The following is a 20,089-nucleotide window of genomic DNA, read 5'->3' as shown; positions in this document are numbered from 1 at the left end:
ATTGTCTGAAATTGCTTATCAAGTTCAGTTTTGCAGTGGGTCCGGAGCCTACTCAGAATCACTGGGCACAAGGTGGGGCACACCTATGGACCCTTATTTGTTGCCAATCCATCTAACAATGTGTTTTTGGGCCATGGGAGGAAACAGGAGCACCCAGAGAAAGGAGACAGAGAGGAGACACCAAACTCCTCAAAGACAGTTACCCGGGGTGAGGACCTGGAGGACCCTGAAGCTGTGTGTCAGCGACACTAACAGTTGCACCACTGTGCCACCCCATTTGCATTATGTTCTATATATATACAGTTATTATGGCTTGCACTCAAGGCCAGGGTCAGTTTTGATTTTAGATTTTTATTTTATTTTAAGGGAGGCACAATGGTGTAACAGGTAGTGTAGCTGTCACACAGCTGCAGGGTCCTGGGGTTGTGGGCTCTGTGGCGGTCTGTGAGGAGCTTGGTGTGTTGTCCCAGTGTCCATGTGTCCTGGTTTCCTACCACAGTCCAAAAAACACACTGGTAGGTGGATTGGTTGCTCAAAAGTGTCTATAGGTCTGAGTGCGAGGGAATGTGTGAGTGTATGTCGCCCTGCGAAGGACTGACACCCTCTTCATGGTGTGTGCCCACCTTGCTTTCAGGTAGGCTCTGGACTCACCGTGACTCTGAAGTGGATAAACTGTTACAGATAATGAATGGATTAATGATTTTAAGGATGTGGAAGTCATTTCCAAAGGATGAATATGGTAACATTGTTCAGCACAATAATCACGGAAGACATAAGCATTTGAATCAGAGTGTTGTACTGTATAGGGTGACCAGACGTCCTTTTTTCCCTTGACATGTCCTCTTTTTAGACTTAACAAATGTCCGGATGGAATTTCACAAACGTCCGGGATTTTGTTTTTCTAGAGCTTACATAAAACTTCGAGAAGCGTTTCGTTCACAAACTAGTCCCGCCCCCCCCCCCCCCCCCCCCCCCCCCCCCCCCCCCCCCCCCCTCCACTACTCCGTTTGGTTCGCTTGAGTGAGAAGGGGGCGTGGTGAAGTAGCCTAAAATCTTCGGATTGGACGGTCTGACTGTAGAGCTACCGTTATTGGTCGATCACCTTCTCTGTAAACATTTAATTGGTCAGTCTGCACGTCAGTAGTCTTTGTTTACGTCAGGCAAAGCTCACGCCCAAAAGTGCACTTTATAGGTGGAGAGGCAATTGTGATTCAGCCCTACGCTGGGAGGTTTACTAGCGTGGCTGGGTCCCAAACGGCTCCGTGCTCCATAAGTAGTGGACTACATCGGTCTTAAAATAACGGGCTCTGCACATAAACAGTGCATATTATGTGTAGTAATAAGTAATCAAAGACTCAAACACGTGTGGACATCTCCATACTGAACAAACAGAGCACTTTGTAAGCGAAGAAGCGAAAACGTAATAAGTCGTTTAGATAGTGCACTTCATAGAGAGCATGGAGGGATTTGAGACTCAGCCCTAGTGTAGTCTGCAGTGTAGGGACTAGGTCTCCCGGAAAACGTCACTGTCGACGCTCTCTGTGCTTGTTGTGGTTGAGAGGGACCTAAATGCAGATCTCTACATTGTGTTTCTTATTGAAATGGACCGTTTGAGGAAGGTCTTATGGCTTGGAGATTTCCTGAGCGCAGGTCCGGCCTCCGTGTGCACGCTCTCTAACGGTATAACGAATCCCACAGCCTTTTACTGAGCACTTCCTGATCTAAGGCTGAGCCCGTGATTGTGTCATGTAAAGTCGGCCGTCGGTTTTCACAGAACTCAAACAAAAGGTCTCCGCACTTGGGTTTCTCACTGTTAGGCAGCAGCCACGTCTGTTCTCGTCTGCTCTGCACTTGACAACCGATATGGACTACTGGGTAAGTGTTGTCTACGGTTTTAAACCCAGTTCAAGAACTTGTTTGTTACAAGAAGGGAAGCAGGGCATCTAAAATGTGTCATGATAAAGAGACCAGTACGGAGCGCAGTAACTCTCCCTGGAGTTTACACTGGCTGCATAGAAATAGGGTTTTAATCTGGGTTTTTAGTTCTTCAGTCACAGAGGGAGATCTAAGACTGTCACTGTCTGATCAGCAGTAGTTTTGACACTTTGTATCGCCACAGTGGTCAAGTAGCTACAAGTATTCCTCTTATGTGAAGTAAACCTAAACAAACAAATCAATGTATCTTTCCAAAAGCAAAATGAACAGAATTACAAAAGAAGCTGTAAATGCCATTTAAAAGTTATTCAGGGCTGAATTATAAGGAAAAAGAGTTACAGATGTTCACATATTGATGATGGGAACCAGATGTCTGGAACATTTTAAACCTCTAAAGGTTACATCACATAATGAATGGTTAAAGTCCATTATTTCTCATTGATTAAAGCTTTAAAAAGGCATCTCTGATCATCGGAATTAAAAATTTATAAGTTATATCCAATAAAAAAATACCAGAGTAATTTAATGTGTCTTAGATGTAACTGCACCTTTGTTTTGCTCAGTACAAGTGGATTAATGAATGTGCAGTTATCCTCCAATAGGAGAGGTTCCTTTGGTTTCTGACACGTGAAACACAGCCGGTCCGAATTTACCCATTTATGGCTGTTTTTATAACACCGCAGATACAAAATTGATGACCTGCAATGGTGATGACTTTATTTCACTCATGATATGTATTCTAGTCTATAAACATCGCAGACATGTTAACAAGGCAAACAACTTGATTTCCACTGGAGGGGGTCTATAAAAACAGTTTTCTTGTTCTGTTTACAGGTAGATTGCATGATGACGCAACATTGTTTTTACACACTATTTAAAAAAAATCATATATTTAAATATGTATTTTAAAGGGACTATATATTTTAAATATATTCCTGGCAGGGAGCTACTGGATGCTGTAAGGTAAAATTGTATCTAAAATATATAAATCATTATCAGCTGTAATTGTAAAAACATATATTTATATGTAATTGTGCACTAGGGGTCATGGACCTGTGAGGACTTTCTGTAAAATCTGTTTCAAGTGCAGAAAAACATTGTTTTTTTTTTTAACCCAGATCTCAGTTTTCATTGGTTCAGTGTGAGGGGACAGACCTATGTATAGAACATGTTTATTGACCAAGTGTCCAAGTGAAAACACACTCTCTGTTTCTGCAGGTGGAGTAGGGGGGATTTTGAAATGGGAACAGTTCATTGTGTGCTCGTCCATCAAGAGAATTCCTGTGTGAACTACAAACGTACAGGAAGTTCTATTATTAACAAAGCTGTATACAGTGAGGGTAATGGGCAGATCTGCTTTGACTGCCGTCCAACAACATCTGTTACGTCTGTTTCACAGCTTAAGTCAGCCACTCGTGATGTGTTGTGCAATAAAATGTTTGTGACCACCATGGTCCAATGCATCATGCACTAAACTCCATCGAGATATAGAACCGATTGAGCTTCTGGATTTGATTTAATAAGAAAATTAAATACAGAAATAAAGATCTTTGTATTTAGTAAGTTGTTGTTTCTGAAAAAAGAGAAAGTAGGGATATACTTTCACTATAAATTCCATAAATGGTTCAGCTCAGTCAGCCACAAATTGAAGCAGCAGATAAAGAACAATTTGCGATGCTTAACACTCTGCTGCTTTCTGACACCAGTTAGACTCTGTTAGAAATATGATCTTCTTTCAGACTCAACAAAGGCTTCCTTACAAAGACAGTTTTGCACCAGGGAAACAAGGGTGTTCATGCCTCCAACCCACTGGGTGATAAACATCTTCAGAAGCTGTGTGCCTTGTAAAACTGACAAGTCCTTTTCATTCAGAAAACTCACTCAATCCCATTATCTTTCAAAAACAGAAGGAAACGTGTTAGATAACTAAACACACGTGTATAAGGCTTCATCTGCTCAAACATATTATTACTCTTCTGCCTTTTGCCCTGTATGAGATAACTTAATCTCAGCTGTTTATGATTAGTGATGCCTCATCTCAGCAGTGAACATTAGTGCCAGGATAGATGAACAGACAAGGAAAGCTGCCCTTCTTTGAGCTTCTCAGAGTGATTAAATGGATAATCCTATGAAAAGACAGTTGTAGTAAATCCAAAACCAAATCTCTAATGAACTTATTCTGAAATCTCACACATTTTAGGGTTGCTAATAAAACATTAAGGTGCTAGCTTGCGAGGGTGGTACAAGAAGGCAGTAGGCATTAGTAGTGTAGCAAGAACATTTAAATACTGTGTGATTAAGTTTCCCAAGTGTCCCCTTTGCAAGTTATAAATAAATAAATCCAGTGTGCACACTACAGTTGAATTTGCTTGTACAGTCACACTGGTTTTTCAGACATCAGACTGCCTTAAGTCAGATATGCAGAAAAATCAGATTTGCCGTTTTGCCCCTGAGGACAAACGCTGTCTTAGCCTTATCACCTGTGCACTTAAAAATGTTTTCTGTGACATTACGTGTATAACCAGATTTAGGTACTGCATTCTTGTGCTCATTTTTATTTCAATCCTAACATCACAAAGGCCATTCCTCCCAGTCAGTTTCTTTTGGTTCCTTTTGACATGTTTACTGGCCTTCCAGGCTTGGATAACCCTGCCAAACCTGTCAGAGAGCTTAGACAGGATTTTAACTGTGCATTCTTTGGGTGTAGTCTGTAATCTTAATTGGTTCATTTGTTACCCCGTGACAGACCTCTTAGAAGAGTTATGTATAACATTCAGGGAAAGTGAATGGAGGGGGGATAGTATGTGAAAGTGGTATTAACTTTTCAGGATAATTTTAGCTGAGCAGTGTACATTTTCTCAGTTAAAGTATTAGTATTATTTAGTATTATTATTAATTAATTAATTAATTATTAATTAATATTATTTATTTTTGTTTTTCAAAGACCAAGAATGACCAAGAACAATTGACTCTTGAACAAGCCACTCCTTTGGACTAAATCTGCCTGTTTACCTCACTGCTATTTCTAGTCATCTAATTTGATCAACAATCTTATCAGATTTCTGTACAATGGTTCTTTGAGATCGCTCCGTATGCTGAACCCTTCATTCAGCAGTTATGAAAGTGGTAATTTAAAATATTATCTAGTGGACCTTTAGCCTTCATCTGAATTGGTGCGTTGAGAAACGGTCCATGTTGTTATCTAGTAATGCGTCTTATGTTGTAAAACAAGATAAGTACATTTTCAAAATAGATATAGTGTTTATTAGTGCCCTGGAAAATGATCTTTGAAGTACAGTAATAATGTATTATGAACATATTTTACTTATGTGTTTGCTTACACTTTCTCACCAAGTTAGTACAAAGAACAGTAACCAAGAACAGTTTTCATCAATTCTGTATTTTCATTGCACATAGTGATGTGTAGTGTATAGTGTGTATACGATATCTGGCTCAGCTTCATCCCAAGATTGCTGTGTTCAGTCATCTATACATTCACTGATAGTTTATAAGACACAGCAAAATATATCAGGCAGGACAAAGTTGGATTTTCACCAGACTGTCAGGATTAGTTAGAGGTTATGTAGGTGGACCTGAGTATTCACTTCTAACTGTCAATGGTCTGGACATGTTCTTTAATTTTAATATTAATATAAAGCTTGTTTGGGTATAAAGATAACTCAGCTCAATAAAACACACTATACAGTGATCAGGGAAAGAATATAGTTTTCACATTTCAGAACTTTTCACTAGTTAATAACATCAGTCTTCTGTCTTACATACAATGTAACATTAAAACTGGAACGCTGACAGGTCCGAACAGTCTCAAGAGAGTGGACTTGGTGAAGTAAAGTGTTATTTGTGTAGCCTTGACATTTGAAAGTTGATGGGCGTCTTTGTTGAACAATGGTGTGGAAACATGAGTAACAATTGGAATTGTTCACATACAACAGTGAGTTTTATGTAAGTTCTGCAGTCACTGCAGTGTGGAGAATTTTTAATGTTTTTGTTTTGGCAAAATGTACTCTGAAAAGAACCAGAATATTAAGAGATTTAAATGTGGGTTCGTCATGGAAACTGGGTAATTAAAACATGTATCTCCCAAAATAGTAACTTTACAGGTGAAGCATAAAACCTTAACTTTCCATGGACATGAAAAGATTTCTGTTGGTCCATTCATCATGAAATTTACACACACTGTGAAGGACAGCTGCTGTGTTCAAATAATGTAGTAAACTTAATAAATTGAGATACATGTTTTGAATTGGAAAGCAATGAAATGTGGGTTGTATGATCAGGTCACCGAAGTTATAATGTGTATTTCTCCTTCTCTGTTCAGAGTGCCTTGGACATGTATAAGGAGATGCTGCTGCTTTACTGGGATGAAGCAAAGCGTTACATCAACTCCCAGTGTGCAGGTCTGGAGGCATGGCAGATCATTGCAGCAACAGTTCTCCTCACCCTTGTTGCAGTGCGTGCCAAAGGTTTCCTCTTCCAACAGGAGAGTGAGTAAACTTAAATGCCTACATAAGTCACTTTTTGTATCAGAACATATGGAAAATTCTAGCTTTAAAGAGTGGGATGAAAAAGGCATAAATGCGATTAAATTGAAATTGATTGAATCAAATATGATTAAACACAAAAACCCTGTAAATAATCTGGGAATGTAATAAAATATTGTATGGAAAAAAAATCCATTTGTGAAGCAAATACTGTATTTTTTAAGCACAATTTGAGGTCTTATATTTTAACCCATCTCTCTATTGACATAAGCTGTTAGCCATTTTAACCCTAAAAATTGAGGAGAAATTGAGTGTTTTTATGCATTCAGGGTTGTCTGACGTCAAAACGTGTCACATTTGTACCACAGTCTGATATTAGTCTCTTGATCTGCAGGTCTGAAGTCACGAATCAAGAAGCAGTGCTTTCGACTCATCAGGAAAATCCCATTTATTGGTGCATCAGTAAGTGTCTTGTGGTTTTCTCTCCTACCGCTTCCCTAAAACTTGCTTCAGGGTTTTCTTTGTTGCTGGGCAAATGGCTATGACTCACTTCTCATGATGCTAGAGCAGTGAAACCCTTTGACACAGTTTGGATCATGACAGTGTGATAATGCCAGGGATTACTTTGGGTCATCAGCTTCAAGAGAGCACAGTTTATCTGTTTCTGGAATGGAGTTTTGCTTCTATTGATTGTATTACTTGAATACAGTCTTTCCAGATTTCATATAACATGGTATACATATTCATACACTAATAAGAGTGTAAATGCCTCCACTCTCAATTAATTGATTTGAGAAAATAATTAATGAATTCACCAGGATTAGTTACAGTACATAATTGTCTCTGAAACTGATGAAGTTAGATCAGCCGCCTTAAGAGAGGTGTGAGCGGTGAAACTCCTAAAAGTCTGTCAGTGTGTTTTAAGACTGATTGCCCATTTCTTTCCTTTGTAGATCCAGAAAAAGCTGAACAAAGCTCTGGATGACATGTCAAAGAGCCTATGCACCCTGAAAGAGGGAATGAGCTACACTCAGCTCCTGCCAGCTCAGGGCCTCTCCCAGAAACAAGTCCTAGACAGCATCAGACAGTACCAGACACTCAGTGAGTCACTTCAAGCTGCTCATCTTGGACTGTATGCCAAAAATAAAATATTATCGCAGTTATGTTATAGCACTCTTCAATTAGTACAATGAAGCCTCTTTTTTAAATAGCCTTTTTCACTAAATATACTTTGAAATTAGTTTTCCTGGTGATTATCAGTTTATATTATGTTAAAATATCTATAGATCTTATGTGTTACACGATCTACACAATACATTTTTGGCCAATATTTCATGTCAACATAACCCTTTTCCAACATTGTTCTTTCTGTTTCAGATGAAGTGCAGTGGGTCAAAGGCAAAGTGTCAGGGGCTGTCTACTGGGGGGATGAAAAACTTACAGAACTCCTAGTGAAGGTATTTTCAGTCCTGTTTTTTATTAGATATTTTGCAAGTCTAAAATAAAGTTTGTTTTCCCGTTTTGTCCTGTGTGGTTAGAAACTGAAAAAGTCACATTTATACATTTATAAGTCTTTTATACATGGTTTTAAAGCCTGTTTATTACATGGCTTATTTATTACGATGTGAACACTTTAAAAGTCATTAATAATCATTTGTAACAGAAAAAGGAAGTGTGAAAGTGGCCTCTATTTCTAACACTGAATGTGACAGAGAACTTACTGAAAATAACAAGGAGAAGAATAAACTCAGACTTGAGAATATGATTTTATTCACTTTACATGTTTAGGTAAACCACATTATCACTGATGTATAAAGCGATACTCTATTGGTAGTTAATTCATTAAATGGCTAAACTTATTAACAAATAGGTGATACAGCCAACAGTCTTAATGCAACTGATGGAGAAGATAAAGTAAGTTCAGTTTCTGGCAAGATCTGAGGTTTAACAGTGTAGATGAATGTGGCTTCAATATTTGGCAAACAACAAGTCCCTGTTACCTTTTCTGTTTTTTTTTAACTGATTATTAATTGCTATTAATGTATTAACACCATAAGTAATAATAATCAATAGACAGTTAATTAACAGTTACTAGTAATAAAATGTGTAATCTTATTCTGAAGTGGTACCCCTACTGCAAGACATATTTAATTTATTTTTCTCTTTTGAGATCGCTGACAATGTTAATTATGATTAAATATGCAGATGATGTCAAAGTATGTTGATTATGAATTTTTGTAAACCATTGTAGGTATATGGTGAATTTGCCTGGAGTAATCCCCTCCACCCAGATATCTTCCCCGGGGTGAGAAAGATGGAAGCAGAGGTGGTGCGGATGTCTTGTGCTCTCTTCAATGGCGGGCCAGAATCCTGTGGCACAGTCAGTCTTTTTTAAATTACTAACCAAATATAGAATTATAGACATTAGGGAATACCAACCTCCAGTTTCAAAGAAAACATACTATAGTCATTCTTCCATTTTAAACCAGTAACTATGTAAATGCTATTAAAGTGAGGTGCAACTCACCACAGTGTGTACCACTGAGAATATTGTCGCTGTTGGAGCAAAAGTAATATGCCTTATTTCCTTTTGTATGTCAAAATTACATTACAAATGGGCCAACAAAAGTTATCCAAAATGAAGACATTGGTGTGGTTTCTCTGACAGGGAATAAGCCTAGTCCTGGTCTACACAGCATGTTGATAGGAGGAAACAGTCCAGGACTAAGGTTAATCCGTCTCTGGGAAACCAATCCATTGAAGAAGCTATCTGTAGTACTGACACCAAGCATTTAAAATATCTACTATCATACAGTTTTTAAACAGTGGACAGACCTGTCTGCCTTCTCCCCCTCCTCCCCAGATGCCTCCCAAGGTCGCTAGTCTGAGGAAAACTGAACATATACAAACAAGCAAGTGATGAGTTTAGGAACTTTGGATTTGAACTAAAATCAACATATTTACACAGAAAATTGTTCATAATTTTCCATGCATTTACAAGCCTCTACTGTCTAAATCCACATTAAATATTACAACCAGACAAGGCTGGTGTTACTCATTGATTTCCCCTTCCACCATGAATGTCGTTCTAGGAAGCAGATCTTTGTTTCTTATTCACAATTTTCCTATTTAAACATTTTGTTCTGCCTTGTGTCTGTTTGAGTCTTATTGCCATTTTTTGCCAGTTTCTTGAATTCTCTGATCCACCTTTAGAGCTGAAGATAGAGCTAGCTTTAGAAACTTGAAACTCAAGGCCAATATTTCCTCTCATTTTACACCGTCTCTGGTCATGGAGATTTTTAGAAGGGCAATGGGGCATTTTGAGTCTGGTAAAATCTAACATTATCTCTGTTCACTTGTTCACTTCATGGCTGCAAAATGCTCTGTTTGTGGACCTGGCAGATTGGGTTTGGACTTGAATATGATTGGACAGCGGCTGAAATTTCAGTAGAGGTCTGCTCCGAACTAGACACTTACCAAATAGAATATACTTCTTCTCTCAGAGATGCCAGTGCTTCACTCTCGCCTGACCAAACACCCTTGACATTTTATGACAATTTTTAATAACATTTTAAGTTCTTAATAACAAGTTAAGTTTTTGTCCTTCTGCTGTAAAGTTACCTTTTGGAGATGACAGTTTGTATTTTGACTGTGACCATATAAAATTAAATCTTTCAATATTCTTCAGCATGTAAAAATGTAACCTGTGTTCCCTGTGTATTTGCCTAGGTGACCTCAGGAGGAACTGAGAGCATTCTAATGGCCTGTAAAGCATACAGAGATCTGGCTTATGTGAGGGGAATCAAACATCCAGAAATGTATGTCCTGTTCTAGTCCATCTAGAAAAACTGCACGTGTATAATTAGCCATTTTATGTCGTCTAATGTCTGTGCCTTTATCATTTTTTGTTTAAAGAATTGCACCTATAAGTGTCCATGCTGCATTTGACAAAGCAGCACATTATTTTGGAATGAAACTTGTTCATATTCCTCTGGATAAGAAAACCATGAAGGTTGATGTGAAGGTAAGAGTGCACCTAATGGACAGACAGTTTGTGTGGTCAGCAGGATCTCACTGATAAATAATGGTTCGATTTGCTTCCTAATTAGGCTATGAAGAGAGCCATCTCTAAGAACACAGCCATGCTAGTGTGTTCTGCTCCTCAGTTCCCTCATGGAATCATAGATCCCATTGTGGAAGTGGGGAAGGTAAGAATCTTTGGTTCATATTCACAAGAAGAAATGCTCTTCACTAGAAGTATATAATACTTTAAATGTTTTTGTGAATTCTGTGTGAATACTGTTTTATTTAGCAGTGATGATTTGTTTTTAGTTGGCAGAAAGGTACAACATCCCTTTCCATGTGGATGCTTGCTTGGGTGGGTTCCTAATAGTGTTCATGGAAAAGGCTGGATTCAAACTTGAACCGTTTGACTTCAGGGTCAAGAGTGTGACGAGCATCTCAGCAGACACACACAAGGTGAGAGGTTGAATATTACAGAAGGGAGAAGATGCTTCCTGCTCTGATTTTGAGGATTTAACATGGATTGTACCCTATTATTTAACTCATGTTGTTTGAAAAATATGACCCCCAAAAATCCAAAAACAAGTTCAGGTGTAACTGAAAGAGTATGTTGTTTGTGGTTATATTTGCAGTACGGCTATGCTCCTAAAGGCTCCTCGGTGGTGCTCTACAGGGATAAGAAGTACCGGCACTACCAGTACTTTGTGGCACCTGACTGGCAGGGAGGAATTTATGCATCTCCTTCAATGGCTGGTTCTCGTCCGGGTGGTATCATTGCAGCCTGCTGGGCCACCATGATGCACATGGGAGAGAATGGCTATGTTGATGCCACCAGAAAAGTTGTTCAGACTGCTCGCACCATTGCAGCTGGGTATGACAGATTTCTGTCTATAAGAACTAAATTATTTTCAGCAGTTGTTTATCTCCTTTAATGTGGATCCATCTTTAATGGCGTGGCAAAATGAATTTAGAATAATGGGAAGATAAAATATCAAGATGTCTAGAGTAAAAAATGACCTGAGTCTGAGGATGTACCATATTTAAAATGATGCGTTTTCCTCTTAGAATCCGTAAAATTGAAGGAGTGTTTGTGTTTGGAAATCCAGAAGTATCAGTGGTAGCCATAGGCTCCAATGTTTTTGATATCTTCCGTTTGTCCAATGCACTTACGGCAAAGGGCTGGAACCTCAACACTCTTCAGTTCCCATCAAGGTAAGAATGAAACACTCTTGATACCACAACCCTTGGTGATCCCATGTGAATTACTTCAGAACACGTTTGCATGGGTGTTGTGTCAACTGAATCAATTCCTTATTTACACTGAGAGTGCACAACTTAATTGAGTAATAACACGCATTCTCGTAAACAGTATTAATGTGTTTAGGAGACACTTTTGAAGCACATGATAACTTTCTGAAAGAGTGCTGTCATTCTTGAGACCAGTAAACACTGCTTGCCTTTGTTTTCTTTGCTTGTAGCATCCATATTTGTGTTACTATGCTGCACACAATGCCAGGTGTGGCCCAGCATTTTATTAAAGATGTGAAGGAAGAAGTAGCCATTATCATGAAGAATCCCAAGGAGAAGACCACAGGGAAGGTGAGAATAAAAGCTAAATACTTAAACAGCTTGATTAAGTTTGGAATAAATTTTGTTTTTGAGACGATATTCACCATATGTCTAAAAGTATACAGATACTCATTCTAAAGAGTGACTTCAGGTACTTTGAGTTGTGCCTATTGCTGACACAGTTTGTACGATCTTCATGACATCTTTCATTATCAGTACCTGACCTCACAAATGTTTGTGGCTGAATGTATCAACTTTCCAAAACGTATAGTAAACTTTTCCCAAAAGTGTATAAGAAGTTAAAGAAAATGAAAGGGCAGAAACTCATTATTGATACCCTCAATTTTAGAAGAAACAAATCCAGTTCAGTAGTTAGTAGTTAGATATTGGTCATAAAGTTTCACATCTTTATGGGTGACTCAGTGTTATTAAGCTAAGGCAGCACTCTGGTGAATCACATGAATTACAGCTGCCTCAACATTCGAGAACACTGTAATCTGTCTCAGTCTGTTCTCCATTACTTGCCCTAAGAATTACTGGGCATTGACTCACAGAAGTAATATGTTCAACCATCTGGATTGGGGGTTGTTTTTCGTGAATGGTTCACATTTCATTTCTCTGATTAGTTGTAAACTGTTTTCACATGTTTACTGACTGGAGCTTCAAACCTGTATTTTAGGGAGCAATCTATGGCATGGCACAATCCATCCCTGACAGGACACTGGTGACAGAGATATCGTGTGGTTTCCTGGACTGCCTCTACAGCACTGATGTATCTAAGGTCCAGAACAACCACCACACTAGCAAGAAGAACCACATGAACGGGAGCTCCAAAACGCACTGAGTCTGGACTGGCTGCCTGCAGCTCACCAATTTGTCCCTCATCATGTTTATCAGTTATTTACTAACTTTTCTGTCCCTCATTTCAATTACTCATATAGTCGTTTCTCATTCAAGCACAAGCCATAGTTCTCCATGCAGTTTGGGCATTTTTGACTGTCCTGGGGAGTGATGATTTACTGTATGTTGCATGGTTTCAACGTCAGCACAGAAGGTTCAAGGACATCTTCCTCTGAGTGAAGCTGAGCAAAGTGTGTTATGTCTTTTAATGTTTGTGGCATCAGTTTATTGACGGTTCTCCTTTTGTTGTTCACATTACTTCAGCCGTCCATTTGGAGGCAAAAGCTCCAGGAAAACTCAGGTTATCAGCAAGGGAGCGTTTAATTGAGAATGAAACATATGTTCATGTTGTGCTGGGCCTGAAACTGAAAGTACTGTATACTTTTAAATTTCACTTTTTCGAGGTACTGTTGTCACAATAGCACCACACAAGTGAAATAGCAAAACTCCTTAACCCTTACACTCTAGTCTGGATTGACACTGACCATGATTATAAATCTACAACTTCATTACTATAACCTTAAATATGGACCAAGGCTCAACATATTGTCTGTCAGTAAATATTTCCATTTTGCCACTGTTTAAAGAAACTTGAAAAGCACAAAAATGCCAGTATATTAGCACTGCTCAGGTGATCCACCATTAAAATGGGTCTTTAATAAAATATTTACTCACTGAGATAATTCAACAATAAGGCAATAATCATCACTGAACTAACAGAAGGGATTTGTGTCCTTACGTATCTCACTAAAAAACAAATTAGATCTTACAAATTATGTTTTAAAAAATCAGCTAATATACACCTAAATGTACCCAAACTTAAATTACTCTGAATTCTTAATACGTGGTTGAAACAATCACTGTTCCCTTAACTGTCTACCTCATGTTATTCCAACATATATTTTCCCTTATCTGTTGGAGTGAGTGTCCTCCCTTGGATCAGTGACTGAATTTGACGATCTGTTAATGTCAAAGCCTAGCACATAATGGTAACATTTGGGAGCTCTTTGAAAGAAAGATAAAAGATGGCTAATGTAAAGTCCTTCGAAAGCGTTTCTTTATTCTATGTTTATAGTCCAGGAAGATGCTAGAGCATCAGAGAATTGCCTTGCTAATGTTCCTTGTTAAGGGAAAACTGCTCTTGGACAAACAGGGAAAAAATGAGATGATGACACGGTACCCACTGAATCATGACCGCAGATATCGTCATCTGTTTAATTTCGTATTCCTTGTGTCTGACCACTGTGTGTGTTTTACATTTATACATCACTGATGTAGTGTCTTTTATTTCAATAATGTAATTATGTTTGAATTGACTTTTTTTGATGTTATTACAGGGCTATAATGTGTGGGTATGAAAATGTGTTGGACGCTTAAGGGACACCATTTTTAAACATGATACCACTAAAGTAGCATTGTGATATTTAAAGTTTGCCTTAGGTTATGCTATTAATATGGAAAGTACCACTTCTTATAACAGCAGGAATGATTTAGAATTTTATTTTCTTATCCAAATTTTTATATTTAACCCATTTGCCTCCAGAGAAATATTATAATGTCTATAAAGACATGTCTGACAATACTGTTTAAGTAATTTATGAGAGGCACCTTCATTTGTGAAATCTGGAGAATTCCTAAAATTCCATGATGAAGCGTTCACCTTCATGCCTTTAGGGTCTTAAGCTCATGCAGTGATTATATCAGCTTTAGGGCGAGGACCTTTTATCACATCGCATCATCGGCTTCCACTACTTCCCTGTATTCCACGGTTCCTCTGAAAATCATTAAAGATTTTGTGAAGAATTAAAAAGCGATTTCTTTCTCATTGGTCAGAAGTGAAACTGTCTCTTTAGTATGTTTTTGCCATTTTTATTGCTATCATTTATTAAAATACATTACTTATGATAAATAGATCATGGAAATATGTATTTAATGCAGAATCTAAGTATGTGTAGTATAAATACAATTTTGTCAACGAGACCTCTGAACAGCACTGTTTTGTCCCATTAGAGTCCCCCAACTGATTCCCTCTAGGCGGCACGGTGGTGCAGCAGGTAGTGTCGCAGTCACACAGCTCCAGGGACCTGGAGGTTGTGGGTTCGATTCCCGCTCCGGGTGACTGTCTGTGAGGAGTTGGTGTGTTCTCCCTGTGTGTGTGTGGGTTTCCTCCGGGTGACTGTCTGTGAGGAGTTGGTGTGTTCTCCCTGTGTCTGTGTGGGTTTCCTCCGGGTGCTCCGGTTTCCTCCCAAGGTTCAAAGACACACGGTAGGTTGATTGGCAACTCAAAAGTGTCCGTAGGTGTGAATGTGTGTGTGCCCAATTCCCGCTTTGTGCCCAATGATTCCAGGTAGGCTCTGGACCCACCGCGACCCTGAACTGGATAAGGGTTACAGATAATGAATGAATGACTCCCTCTAGGATGTATGAAATTGACCAAAAGAACTCAATTTTAAAGTGGAAAAAGACAAAGTTAAACATCACTTTTTTATTTTTATTTTGATTGTAAGTCTTTGCTGCTACGCTCTGGAAAAGATGACAATACACAGCCCAATGTTCACCAGATCAACAATAAAGGCACAATACATTTAAGATATGTGAGGACACTGTTTAGGGCTAGAAAACACGCCCCATTATTTTATAAAGCTATCTGTAGCTTAATAGATGATAATATCATTACTGCTGTGGGATGATTTACCCTATTTTCATATCCATCACGAGTCTGTAACAAGCCATATGTAATTTCAGTAGGGACTCAAAGCAGCTTAATCCAAAACTGGACTTAGTATGTGTCTCGAAAACCAAGACCCTGAATATGTCTTACAGGGGTTTTATGTCCAGTGAAGACTGGTGAGGTGTTCAGACTGGTCCATGACAGTGAGATGATGATAAGGATTTCTCTCAGAGAACCAAGGCTTGATCGATGAAAGAAGCGAGAGTAATGTCGCGTTGAGAGAGCCCTCCGCACTCATGTGTGCTCAGTGTGATCTGAACCTGGCAAAGAGAGAAAACCCACACACAGGTTAATACAGACTTATCTACTCCATCATTCGTCAGAACATAACATTATTTGAACACAGCAGCTGCATTTTTACATTGTGTAAATCCCATGTTAAGTGAAACAAAATAAATGGCCCAACAAGTTCGAACAAAATCTCTTTGCCCTAAAGCTGGAGTAGGTGATTTCATAAAACCCAGTAGCTTTTTGAAAACAAATCCAACCAAAAACAGTCCTACCCCCTCCTTCTAATTAAACTCCCTGAAAACACAGGGATGGGCACGGCTTGATAAATGTGACAGAGAGAAGCACCGTGCCCAAGGTGTCATATTCAGGCTTTATACATCTACCTCAGGTCTCATTCTTACATAGAAAACCACCAAAAAGCTACAGCTATTCACTCTGGTTTGCTCTCTGGCTCCATCCAGCACATTTTTGTTGGAAAGCCTTTTGTTCTCTTCCTCAGTCTTACTTTTCTGGACCCCTCTCCCTCCAGCTTGCTTAGGTGGTGTCTCTGCACATGTATAGAGAGTGCATGCTTGGGGGCAGTGTTAAAGAGTAAACAGGAAGTTAGGCCATCCAATCATTTGGTTTGGTGTGAATGAAATGACCGGGCAGAGATTTTACAGACTGTATAGAAAGAAATCTTTTTGTATGTTTTGTCAGAGCATTTAATTTGCTGATTGCTATTGAGATGTGAAGAGTAGTTCCAGAAATATAACAAAGACTGTTTTTAGATAAATCACCCACTCTGTCTTTAACTTGCACTGAAAATAAAGAATAGCTGTAATACCTTATTATAAACATTGAACCACTCAGGATGATGGTCCATTTTCTCCGCCTGTAATGCAACTCTAGACATGAACCCAAAAGCCTACAGTGCAATAAAACAAAATTTAGGAATTGAATGAATGAATGAAAATATAAATATGCATATTAATTACAGATAGTATTACTTTGGAATGATTTGAGGAATAATGCCATTACAAATAATTTTATGACTGTGAATACCTGGTTAAAATCTTTGAAGATAAACTCCTTGTAGATGGCATCTCTACCCACCACCGCCACCCACTGTGCGTTGTGCAGCATGGGCAGCAGCTGCTCTCTCTCCTCCAGGGTCAGAGTCTGAATCTTTCCAGCCTGATGAGTTATAACACACCTCATTACAGCTCTAGTGCGGTCAGGTACCGACACTGAATGATAATTTTGGGATCACATACCAGAAATATTATACAGAATCCCATCACTCCATAGAATGCAGTTCCATTACTCTACAGCCAAATTTATGGAAGGAATTTATACCTTTCAACCTTTACTTCACACTGGGAATGGTAAACTTAGACTCATGCTCAGCAGCTCCACAGTGTCCCATTTCATATCATGCATTTCTTAGGAGACTATAGACACTTGGTGCGCACAATTGGGATCATTCTTAGATGGGTTCATTAGCTGAATTAACTCATTATGAGGATTGTCACACTTCTAGCATTTAGTGTATACCTTAACTAACTGCTGATGTAATTTAAGACATTACTAAATATGAGGACATTTTAGAAAAGATTTCATAATAATCCAATTTGTTAAAAATTAGCATACTCTTCAGAGACCTAAAACAGGACAGAATACCCTGAGGTTTAGTCCATTACACATGCTGAATATCCATTTATATGATTTAAGGTTATGCATGACATTTTAGGCATTTTGTAAAAGTAAATATCACAGCAATGCATTTTGCAACGTGCTTGGCCAAGTGGGACGCTGCAGAAATAAGGACTGTGATTGGTTGTTCTGAAGCCCATCTGGAAGCAATGATGACTGGCATTCTGAGATTCAGGAGACTTTAACAGGTTCCTGTGTGGGACACAAGATATTTAAACCTACCCCTCTGAACAGGCCAATCAGAATCCCACGAGTTTCACATACATGACCCTACTTTAAAATAGGTAAGGGTTACAAATTCTAACAAAAGAAAATGAGATAGAGTTAGACTATGAAAATGTGTGTGTGTTGGTGGGGGGTATGTTTCATTGCATTTTTCACTTAAACTTAAACTTTAATGACTAAAACAAAAAGACTTAACCTGTTGCTTCACAATGGAATAAATTTACAGATATTATAAGGTTTGTTTATTAATAATAATTATAGATACACATTATATTTAAACAATATGTTGCTTGATATTCTTCTTTACACAGATCCTGAAATCCTTTGCCTGGGGTTAAATCTAACCTTACCTCTTTATCCATATGTGTTACGCCACATAGTAAATAAAGCCTCTGCTGAAGAGCAGACTGATAACACTGTGTGACATCACCAGGTCCCCTAGCAACCGTCTAATCTGCTCTCTGCCTACTCCAGCAGGCTTTAGGAGCCTAGCACTAAATCAGCAGCATGGAGGAAACAATAAGCTACATAAATATTTCAGAAAATGACCTGAATGAGCCAATGTTCTAAAGCCATAATCACATGAAATACTGAAATGTGTTTAAACAAAATAAAGCCAGAAATAGGAATTAGAAATAGATGCTCTCTTATAATGAAGCAGTCAAAAATAAAAAACGTGATTCTAAGCTCTGCATTAAATCAGTGTTCAGTGCTTGATTTAAATCTCAAGTCTACAGTAAAATAAGCTGTTCTGAATAGACAGTCAGTACAGAGTACTAGAATAGCAACAGGTGGAATGCAATAAATGTATCAAAGAGCAGATGACACTCCTGTCTATCTTATCACAAGATCTGTAATTTAGAATCATAAAAAGAGTGAGTTTCATAGTCCTACCATATTGTGGTGCTGTTCTCCTCTCTCTGTCTGTCTGTCTGTACTCTCTCTCTCTCTCTCTCTCTCTCTCTCTCTCTCTCTCTTCTGATCCTCAAACACAATGCCACAGTCAGCAGCTGGAATTCATCCTAAGGCCCAAGTACAATAGGTGCCCTAGCAGAAGCCTGAGCAAAAACATGGCTAAAACAAACAAGCAGTGGCTAAAAGACTGGCAGGCTGCTGGATGGGGACACTGGCCTTTAGTTCATTTGCAGCCTGTCAGCAAAATGCAATTAAAAGCTTGTGTGCAAACAGAAAAACTGCACAATAATGAAGCTGTAGAGAGCTAGATATAAGGCCTGTGCTAGTTCACTGCTTGTGTGGGATTGGTTCTACACCTTCAAAGCTGATCCCATGTTCTTCAAGGCTGACAGGTTCCTAAGCTCATGGAGGGAAATGAGCACCCTGTGAATCAGAGCAATCATCTTAAGAGCATTCTTTTAAACCAATTCATTAGCCAACAGACAGGGTGATTAAGCAGCACAGAGTAAATAAACCAGAACGCCCCATCCTCAGGCCTGTTCACTGAACTGTGATCTGTGACCTGGGGTTCAGGATTTAGTCTTTTTCCAGGGGCTTTTTCTAAACATCCCATAAGCATTACAAGATTTATCTCTAAACCTAAGCGCACTTTATAGTGTCTGTACCTAAACTATGCACTGTAATGTAGCCCATTCATATTATACAGCATAAATCACTTATGAAATGTATACCTGTTACATTTAGACCTACATTTTTCAGGGTTCCAGCTATACAGAGAGAGAGAGAGAGAGAGAGAGAGAGAGAGAGAGAGAGAGAGAGAGAAGAAGAAGAAGAAGAAGAAGAAGAAGAAGAAGAAAAAGAAGAAAAGAGAATAAAAGTCCATCATGAAAAAAATTATCTATGTAAATATTGAGGTAGAATTGCATTCAATTTTAGGGGGAGTCAGAGATCTGGGTAGAGGGCAGCATCATGTGCATAAGTGCTGCAGGTTCATTCATTATCTGTAACCGCTTATCCAATTCAGGGTCGCGGTGGGTCCAGAGCCTACCTGGAATCATTGGGCGCAAGGCGGGAATACACCCTGGAGGGGGCGCCAGTCCTTCACAGGGCACCACAGACACACACACATTCACTCACACACTCACACCTACGGACACTTTTTGAGTCGCCAATCCACCTACCAACGTGTGTTTTTGGACTGTGGGAGGAAACCGGAGGAAACCCACGCGGACACAGGGAGAACACCTGTGCCGCCAGTGCTGCAGGTGTTTAGATAAATTATCTTTCAAATATAGTTTTGATATTGTGATGCCTGTTATCCTTGTTTTATTTAAATATATTCTTAAATGTATTTATTTAAAAT

The 20,089-nt window shown here is 38.8% G+C and overlaps 2 protein-coding genes across 2 annotated transcripts; one reads left to right on the top strand and one right to left on the bottom strand.

Annotated features, from left to right (window-relative positions):
* Positions 1-1,612: 1,612 nt before the first annotated feature.
* On the top strand, positions 1,613-14,748 carry sgpl1 (sphingosine-1-phosphate lyase 1). The gene is made up of 14 exons (XM_066679236.1): positions 1,613-1,875; positions 6,275-6,440; positions 6,832-6,899; positions 7,391-7,538; positions 7,815-7,894; positions 8,689-8,817; positions 10,167-10,255; positions 10,353-10,461; positions 10,547-10,645; positions 10,770-10,916; positions 11,093-11,331; positions 11,526-11,672; positions 11,939-12,059; positions 12,709-14,748. Exons 1-14 carry the CDS (start codon positions 1,864-1,866, stop codon positions 12,871-12,873), a joined length of 1,719 nt encoding a protein of 572 aa, XP_066535333.1. The 5' UTR covers positions 1,613-1,863; the 3' UTR covers positions 12,874-14,748.
* A 663-nt stretch (positions 14,749-15,411) lies between these two features.
* Positions 15,412-18,824, bottom strand: pcbd1 (pterin-4 alpha-carbinolamine dehydratase/dimerization cofactor of hepatocyte nuclear factor 1 alpha). Its single transcript, XM_066679782.1, has 4 exons — positions 18,706-18,824; positions 16,936-17,067; positions 16,718-16,798; positions 15,412-15,920 (listed from the first exon to the last, which is right to left on the bottom strand). Exons 1-4 carry the CDS (start codon positions 18,706-18,708, stop codon positions 15,828-15,830), a joined length of 309 nt encoding a protein of 102 aa, XP_066535879.1. The 5' UTR covers positions 18,709-18,824; the 3' UTR covers positions 15,412-15,827.
* Positions 18,825-20,089: the final 1,265 nt, after the last annotated feature.

The sequence above is a fragment of the Hoplias malabaricus genome, chromosome 8, assembly GCF_029633855.1.
Source record: "Hoplias malabaricus isolate fHopMal1 chromosome 8, fHopMal1.hap1, whole genome shotgun sequence".
In the NCBI taxonomy this organism is placed as follows: domain Eukaryota; kingdom Metazoa; phylum Chordata; class Actinopteri; order Characiformes; family Erythrinidae; genus Hoplias; species Hoplias malabaricus.
This window is presented reverse-complemented; position numbering and strand designations above follow the sequence as displayed.